Source organism: Mytilus edulis, chromosome 1 (assembly GCF_963676685.1).
Source record: "Mytilus edulis chromosome 1, xbMytEdul2.2, whole genome shotgun sequence".
Classification (NCBI taxonomy): Eukaryota; Metazoa; Mollusca; class Bivalvia; order Mytilida; family Mytilidae; genus Mytilus; species Mytilus edulis.
The window spans coordinates 94,909,990-94,919,337 of NC_092344.1; the positions used below are offsets into that span (position 1 = coordinate 94,909,990).

Sequence of the window (9,348 nt, forward strand, 5' to 3'; positions counted from 1 at the left end):
AATACTGAAAAGACAATAAATTCAATCTTGATTACCGGTATTTCACTTGAACGCTTAAAAATGATATTAAGCAAAATCTTCACACAAAAAGAAATTGTTAAAACAGTAAGTGTATATTGGGTTCATTCATCAACTGGCAAATAAATGTTTTGGACAATGTATGAGCTCCAAGTTAATTTAGCAAAAAATGTGTACAATTAGCTCTTTTTTGCTTGCTAAGTACCAGTCTGCTTAAGAATCAGGCATTGGTTAAAACATAACAAACAATAACCAGATCAAGTTTACATCAATTTAAGTTCAAAAATGTAAAATGATGCACAAATACATGTACATCATTTGTTTTGTTTTCCTGTTCTTGTATTATATATTATAATGTGGTTAAAATGCACCAGATTTCAAACCTACTGGACTACATGATCCACACATATACACATATATTATATTTTTTTCATTTTCCTGGAAAAATTATGTTATGATCATTGAACATGAATAAATGTAATTGTTATTTGTTGGTTTTAAAGCCAGCAATTATCCTTAACCTTGACCTAGCTATCAATGGGAATTCCCCGTTTCCCACATGTGATTGGAGATTTAATGAGTTCCCTAGTCCTGCAGCCCATGCATTGTATGTTACCTGTGTAGAAATGATGGCTTTACCTGTACCAGGTGACAAAGTTGGTAGATGTCTCTTAGATGTGGTCTTAAAAAGGTAAAGATTTATAATATTTTTTTACAGTACTGGGGTTGATACATGTTTATGTATTGGAAATTATCATATTTGATTTCTCTGTCAGAAATGTTTTAAAGCAATTTACAGCTTCAGGCATGTCTAATGACCTTGAATACCATGTAGAATAGTCCCAATACAATTCTTCAACTTCAAATTATTTGTAAGAAGAAATAGTGATTCTCTCCACAAGAAGAGAAGGAATACATTTCAAGGTCAATATCATATTAATATTTGGAGCTGAAAAGGATTTTCTTTGTATTGCTTTTGTTTATTTAGCATTTAATAAAATAATTTTATCAAGCTAAATTTGTGTATTGTGTTGATTACAGTTCTATGTCAATATATCTCTAGCCAGTCAACACTGAGGTTTTGAGTTTGAATCTTGCACAAGATAGGTCTACTCGACTCCAATCTGAATTGACTAGGATTGTCGGTTTTCCTACCAAAGGTCAGTGGTTTTCTCCAAGCACTCCAGCTTCCTCCACTAATATAAAATTACTGCTCTAAATAGCACTATAGTGTTGAAAGTGGTGTTAAAAATCAATCAATCAATCAATCGATGTGAGTAGTTGATATGGAGGTTATGAAATAATTATGACAAAATAGAATTTGAAAAAATACAATACAAAATTACTGTTTATACATTTTTCTTTCAGTTGTTCACATTTACCTAGAAATAAAGTAGTGTCGTGGATGAATGCTGTTGGTCTTGTTATGACAGCATTACCTGTAAGTATATTAGATTTTTATATAAAAAAGGAATAGGTATAAATTTGAGAATTGTCAATAATAGTACTGGATTTACCTGCAGTTTTATATTATATTTAATCTCTTAAAACAAAATCAGGTTTTCATGACTATTTATTGTTGATAAAAAGAGTATCTTATATTTTTCTCTGGTTCTATAGTTATGACACATATGTCTTTTTTGATGCCATATTTACACTTTATATATACTAGAAGAATTTCTTTAAAAAAATTCTTAAAAAGCAAAATAACTTCTACATAAGTTATACCCAACTTTAGTGTATCAAGTTTTATACATTTTTATTGGGTGATGAAATATCTCAATTCAGAAAAAAATACAAATGTAAAAGTGTGTTTCATCCCCCATTGCAAATGCATTACGATATATGCATGGCTGATTTTTAAAAAACATAAAAGTTAGTTCTCTCTTACAAAATCTCAAGTAAGTGCCTTATATGACATGGGCTTTGATGAAAATAATGTCTACATATTTTCTCAGGCTGTGTCATATTTTTGGAGATAATAATCTACTTTTAAAAATGATCATATTTTTTCCCTAAGAAAGTACACTGGACGCTAGGCGAACAACAATTAATCAATCTATTTATTTTCAAAGTGTAAAAGCACATAATAAGTAGTTAAGTTGCTTAAAAAACTTCAAAGAACTTATCAATAAACATGGGAAACTCAAGTTATTAGACTTTAAAGAGGAAAACTATTATTTGTTTAACATTTCAATAGGATACATATTGGCATGCATTGAACAACAAGATATATGAAGTAATCAACTCTAAAACCTTAGCTTCACCTGGTGGCTGTCAACCATTCCAGATATTTAACTTCACTGTGAGTCATGGACAGATTGCAGAACAGTACAGCAGTTATGTTTTGGCTATTTGTCATGCTGTGTGGCATCATGCTGGGATTGGCCAGTTATCACAATTACCTATGTAAGTATCATTATTGGGTCCTGTAGTGGCTATCTGTCATGCTGTGTGGCATCATGCTGGGATTGGCCAGTTATCACAATTACCTATGTAAGTATCATTATTGGGTCCTGTAGTGGCTATCTGTCATGCTGTGTGGCATCATGCTGGGATTGGCCAGTTATCACAATTACCTTTGTAAGTATCATTATTGGGTCCTGTAGTGGCTAACTGTCATGCTGTGTGGCATCATGCTGGGATTGGCCAGTTATCACAATTACCTATGTAAGTATCTTTATTGGGTCCTGTAGTGGCTATCTGTCATGCTGTGTGGCATCATGCTAGGATTGGCCAGTTATCACAATTACCTATGTAAGTATCATTATTGGGTCCTGTAGTGGCTATCTGTCATGCTGTGTGGCATCATGCTGGGATTGGCCAGTTATCACAATTACCTATGTAAGTATCATTATTGGGTCCTGTAGTGGCTATCTGTCATGCTGTGTGGCATCATGCTGGGATTGGCCAGTTATCACAATTACCTATGTAAGTATCATTATTGGGTCCTGTAGTGGCTATCTGTCATGCTGTGTGGCATCATGCTGGGATTGGCCAGTTATCACAATTACCTTTGTAAGTATCATTATTGGGTCCTGTAGTGGCTAACTGTCATGCTATGTGGCATCATGCTGGGATTGGCCAGTTATCACAATTACCTGTGTAAGTATCTTTATTGGGTCCTGTAGTGGCTATCTGTCATGCTGTGTGGCATCATGCTAGGATTGGCCAGTTATCACAATTACCTTTGTAAGTATCATTATTGGGTCCTGTAGTGGCTATCTGTCATGCTGTGTGGCATCATGCTGGGATTGGCCAGTTATCACAATTACCTATGTAAGTATCATTATTGGGTCCTGTAGTGGCTATCTGTCATGCTGTGTGGCATCATGCTGGGATTGGCCAGTTATCAAAATTACGTTTGTAAGTATTATTGTGTCATGTAGTGGCTATCTGTCATGCTGTGTGGCATCATGCTGGTAATGACCAGTTATTTCTCAGTTACCTATGTAAGTATCATCATTATGTTCAGTAGTGGCTATATGTTATGATGTGTGGCATCATGCTAGGGTTGGTCACAATTACAAGTTTCCTGTACTGTTAGTAGAATACACCTTATCACTATTTGAAAATCTGTTCTGGTTGACCTGAGAATCTGCCCCACTTGAACTATTGATGTCAGATAACAATCACTTTTCCAATGTGGAGTCAAATATTTTGTATTATGACGTCATAATTTTACGATAACCTTTGTTATGTCCAGTAATGGCGGACAAATAGTTATAAGATGATTGTGTCCTGTATGCGCTATTTGGGATTGTATGGCATCATGCTAAAGTGAGGCAATTATCTTTTGTAGCAACAAGAACGTTAGATTTATTAATATAATTCGTGTTTGCAGTTAAGTAAAAGACTATTGTAATGTTTACCTTTGTCAGTCATTAGCTATGACAAAAATTTATGCCCCACTTAGGGCCATTATGTTCTTCTGTCTGTAAGTTTGTTCTTTAATCCTTCTTTCTGTTCGTCCTTTCGCCTGTCTGTTTTGCCTTAGATTAAAATTTTGGTCAAGGTAGTTTTTGATAAAGTTGTGAAGTCCAATCAACTTGAAACTTATTACACCTTCCAGATGATATGATCTTTCTACTTTTAATGCCAAATTGAGTTTTGACCCCAATTTCATGGTTCAACTGAACATAGAAAATGGTAGTGCAGGTTGGGCATCCATAAACTATGGACACATTCTTGTTTAGACAAATTTTGATACACAAACATGTTATATTTTGATACACAAACATGTATCTTTGTAACATTAATGTGTATAGTAAATTTTCTTATATAATTACAATAAATTGTTCTATTTTATTGCCACAGATTTTTGAGAGAGACGTTAAAGCCTTCTGTGAAGACTGAAGAACAGTTGTTGTTTATCTTCCATTTATTTGGACCATTTCTACAGAGATTACATTCAGAGAAAACCAAGTGCTTGATGGAGGTAAGTCACTCCAAACTTTTAGTATTTCAATTCTGTATAAAGTCCTATATAGTCCGCAGTTGTGTCTATTATATGCACGCTTTTTAACCCTTCAAAATCATTTAATTTTTTTTTTTTATTTTTTTTTGAATTGTAAAAAGAAAAAAGTCAAGTTCACTGTAAAACCTTTCATAGGGAACATTTAGAGTCAATTTCTTAATGCATGCAGAGTAAGAGTTTGGTTGACTTGTGTGCCTTGCTTGTTTTGTTTGAATTAATGTTTGCTCAAGCATTTGTAATTAAGATTTTTTAAAACATAAACATTTAAATGGTAGAGCTTTTACCAAGTAGTTGACATTTGTTGATTTAAGGAAAATTATTAATTAAAGATCCCCTTTTGAAAGCAATGTATGTCTAATACATGTCTGCTGTTGTCTTCTCTATGGTCAGGTTGTTGTCTCTTTGACACACTCCCCATTTCCATACTCAATTTAATTACTAATATATTAAAAGAAATATTTGGAAAGTCTATAGTTGTATATATTATACATTCCCTCATCATTTTTGAAGTAGAAATCGTGTATTAAAACTTATTTGAAGAACTTAACAAATAATTGTAAATTTATTAATAGAAAAACTACTTATTCTACTCCCTGCTTAATATGAAAATGCATATTTTTAATTACAGATTGTGATAGAGTTTTATGAAATATTAGTGAACGTAGACCGACACTGTGAGCATCTACGATATGTGGATCCAATTTCTGATTTTCTGTATCCTTTTGACTCATTTATATTTTTGTGCTATATGTCCAGTGACAAATATTACATGCATATTCAGGTCAAGAACTAATTAGATAATTAATCAGTTAGGTAGACTCTGTAAAGTGGGTTGATAGAGGTGCAGGATAAGACATATGCACAGCCATCAGGGGTGGATCCAGCCATTTTAAAAAGGGGTGGTTCCCAACCCAGAGTAAAGGGGGGGTTCCAGCTATATGCTCCCATTCAAATGCATTGATCGGCCAAAAAAAATGGGGGGTTCCAACCCCCGGAAACCCCCCTCTGGATCCGCGCCTGGCCATTCTAAAAAGAGGTAACGATGAGAAGAGGCCAAACTATTGCTGTGCAATAGGTTGGCCATGGACCCTTAAAAGTTTTCCTAGGGTTTGTTTACATGCATAGTGCATAAAATATGCCACCACTGGGCGAAATTTTATCACCCCTAATGTGACTGAACTTAGCTGCATATTTATATTTTGCACATCCTAAAAGTTAATCCCTTAGCATTAAATAGAAAAAAGTACATGTGCCATGATTTGTATATCTGCTAATTTATTAATTGTTAAAAGCAGCAAGGTTTTGGACAATAGATATAGGAAGATGTGGTATGAGTGCCAATGAAACAACTCTATCCAAATAACAATTTATAAAAGTAAACCATTATAGGTCAAGGTACGACCTTCAGTTGGCTTATCAGTGCAGATCATGATTATTACAGAATTTATGACCCATCAAAACAGAAATTATATGGAAAATTGCATTATTATAAAGTGATCTCATGCCTACATTTCTTCCCCAAAATATAATTTTAATTATTGCCATTAAGGTTGAAATATGTGCATCGGTGGGTGACATTAGAAAGCTGTTCTTTCTATAAAAATATTAAGATATGTTTAAAAAGTATTTTCATTCTTATTTTCCCTTTCTGAATAAAATTTCTTATTATTATATATAAGTAATACATTTGGGAGAATAATACTCAGGAGCCTCTGGCCTTTGTTAGTCTTGTATTATTTTTAATTTTTAGTTTCTTGTGTACAATTTGGAAATTAGTATGGCGTTCATTATCACTGAACTAGCATATATTTGTTATGGGGCCAGCTGAAGGACGCCTTCGGGTGCTGGAATTTCTCGCTACATTGAAGACCTGTTGGTGACCTTCTGCTGTTGTTTTTTTCTATGGTCGGGTTGTTGTCTCTTTGGCATAATCCCCATTTCCATTCTCAATTTTATTTACATGAATTATAAAGTAGTATAAATATAAGCAGACACTGTATTATTCCTTAACAGCTATTAGATATCATGTTAAATACATGTTTATTGGTGATCTGGTCAAGAATGAAGTAGAGAAGTTCATTCGTACTCTCAGACCAGCATTACAATTACGATTACGCTTCATCTCTCACATTAACATACCAGAGGAGGCTCTTACTCCATTGGCTCCTCCCATGTCAACTTAATGGAATATCCAAATACTAAAATATCTGAATCCTGACAACTCTCTGTAATTCAAATTAGCTAATATGAGATTATACTGAACTTTGATCTGTTATCAGTATCTATAAAAAGAGGAAAGTAGAAAATAATGATTTTTGGTCTGGTGAAAAGACTAGTATTAAACATAGATTTATGTTACAAAAATATATGGAAAAGTGGAAAGTAGAAAACCAAGATTTTTGATCAAGAGAAAAGACAAGTACTAAACATTGAAAAGACGAGTCAAACTGTGTCTGCTGGCAGTTATATACATCAGTGTTGATGTCCTATTTGGTCACAATATAACAAAAAATGTGTAATTGTAGGATTACACCAGAACTTATAAAATTCCTATCTTGGCTTTACACCACCTTGCTTTTGATATGTAACTATTTAAGCAAAAGTAATTGAATGTAAATTCTTTAATTTGATACATATATTTGATTTTTTTTTTACATTGTACATGTACATGTTTCTCACATTCATAATTTGAAATTTGTATATACATATTTACCATGTTTACCATGTTAATACATTAATTATTTGTTATTCATTTATTGTCTCATTTCATACATCATCTACTTACAATTGATTTTGATCATTTTTTCTTAGAATATTTACATTTTTGAGTATGTACTTAATACATTTATTTACATTTTCTACTTTGGGAGGATTTCCCTATATTATATTGGTGCAATTATGTGTTCATTTTTTGCTATGATCATGTGTAATGTTGTGAGCTGTAATGTTATTCATGCAGAAATAAATAAACTATTTCAAATGTCTTTAATGCATGTTTTATACTTATATTCTCTTATTCTTTCACTAAAATAATGATAACATAGCACAATAAGCTTACCAGGTTTTCTGACACACTAAAAAAAATGTTATTGAACTGTATTAGTATAAATAGCAAATTTGCCTCAGCTACTTCTGTGCAATGACTTGAGAACAGTTCAACTAATATTTTTCAAATTGAAATATGTTATTACTGATTAAAAGAATGGAGTTCAATACAGATTGATGATTCTCGCCTTTGCCTCATTGAAGATATATGCAATAACTTGAGAACTCTTGATTCAATCCTATTAAAATTTTAACGTTGTTTCTCATGAAAAAATTAAGGTTGAGTGTGTGTTTGGTGATTTTTCACTTATATCCGTCAGTGATTTTTGATTGATTGGAAATTGCTGATTAGGATGAAGAAAGATGGATTTAGTACTCACAAAATTAATTAGCAACTCCAAGTCCATGTGCTTTTCTTGTGTAAGGAAAGTAATCAGTGTTTACCACAGATATGTTTATGTTTTGTCTTTTTGGTGTTAATATAAGACCTATGTCTGTCAGTTTTGTACTGGTTATACAACACTTCAAATAGGAATTTATGTTTCGTGTACTGTTATAGCTGCCAAAGACAAAATATTGACTAGTTTGAGTTTTTGTTGTTCCCTTCCTTTGCTATAACTTTTCAACATTCCTTTGGTAAGTGAATTACACTTACTGACTTAAAATTATATACTACCGGATTTTTTGTGACTATCCAAATTAAATCACGTTTTCTCAAAGCCTCATGTCTGTGCTGCTTTTGACTTGCCTGTGACAAATTCAGAATGTGAGGTATATACAGACCAGGGCCAGTTCCTTGTTTAAAATTTGGTATCTATAATATAGAAGGTGTTTCTGGCTGCAATAAGTCTATTGCCCTTGACTTCATTTTCATGGTTAAGCTTTCAAAACTAAATTATTTTGTCAACTGATTTTTTTCCACTTATAAGTAATAGAACAACTCTACTTGACATAAAGTCATTGTGCAAGGTTTTTTGTCAGATTGGGTACATATGACCTTGACCTAGGTCAGTTTCTAAGATACTACATTGTATAAGCGTCCTTTCTGATGAATGTCTGCCCAGCACAGTTATCTGACCTTGACACCATTTTCATGTTTCATTGATTAACATTAAATTTTTTTGATTAGACAGGTCATTCAGATACCAAAAGCAAAGAGTCAGCTCTATTTAAGGAATGACTGTAATATTTTTTCTGTCTATGAAGGAATAACATAAAAAATTTGGTGCATACTAACTAACGCGTGTAGCGGGTTATTTAACAATGTGCACCACATTTTTAGCTCACCTGGCCCAAAGGGCGAAGTGAGCTTTTCTCATCACTTTGCGTCCGTCGTTAGCTTTTACAAAAATCTTCTCTGAAACTACTGGGCCAAACTAAACCAAACTTGGCCACAATCATCATTGTTTAAACTAGAGGCTCTAAAGAGTCTGTGTCGCTCACCTTGGTCTATGTGAATATTAAACAATGGACACAGATGGATTCATGACAAAATTGTGTTTTGGTGATGGTGATGTGTTTGTAGATCTTACTTTACTAAACATTCTTGCTGCTTAAAATTATCTCTATCTATAACAGTACTTTCTGTGGAAAATGTTATTGAAAATCTTCAAATTTTAAGAAAATTGTTAAAAATTGACTATGAAGGGCAATACCTCCTTAGGGGGTCAATTGACTATTTTGGTCATACTGACTTATTTTTAGTTCTTACTTTGCTGTACATTATTGCTGTTTACAGTTTATCTCTATCTATAATAATATTCAAGATAATAACAAAAAAACAGCAAAATTTCCTCAAAATTACCAAT

The 9,348-nt window shown here is 32.9% G+C and overlaps 1 protein-coding gene across 1 annotated transcript in view; it reads left to right on the forward strand.

The window, feature by feature from the left end:
• The window catches only part of LOC139495648 (mediator of RNA polymerase II transcription subunit 23-like), a 46,043-nt gene extending 38,564 nt beyond the window's left edge, over nt 1-7,479 (forward strand). Inside the window, exons 29-34 of the mRNA XM_071283943.1 lie at nt 550-709; nt 1,387-1,459; nt 2,219-2,427; nt 4,336-4,456; nt 5,124-5,209; nt 6,516-7,479. Of these exons, the coding sequence (XP_071140044.1) occupies nt 550-709; nt 1,387-1,459; nt 2,219-2,427; nt 4,336-4,456; nt 5,124-5,209; nt 6,516-6,678 (812 nt within the window). The 3' untranslated portion in view covers nt 6,679-7,479. The remainder of the gene's footprint in view (nt 1-549; nt 710-1,386; nt 1,460-2,218; nt 2,428-4,335; nt 4,457-5,123; nt 5,210-6,515) is intronic.
• Nucleotides 7,480-9,348: the final 1,869 nt, after the last annotated feature.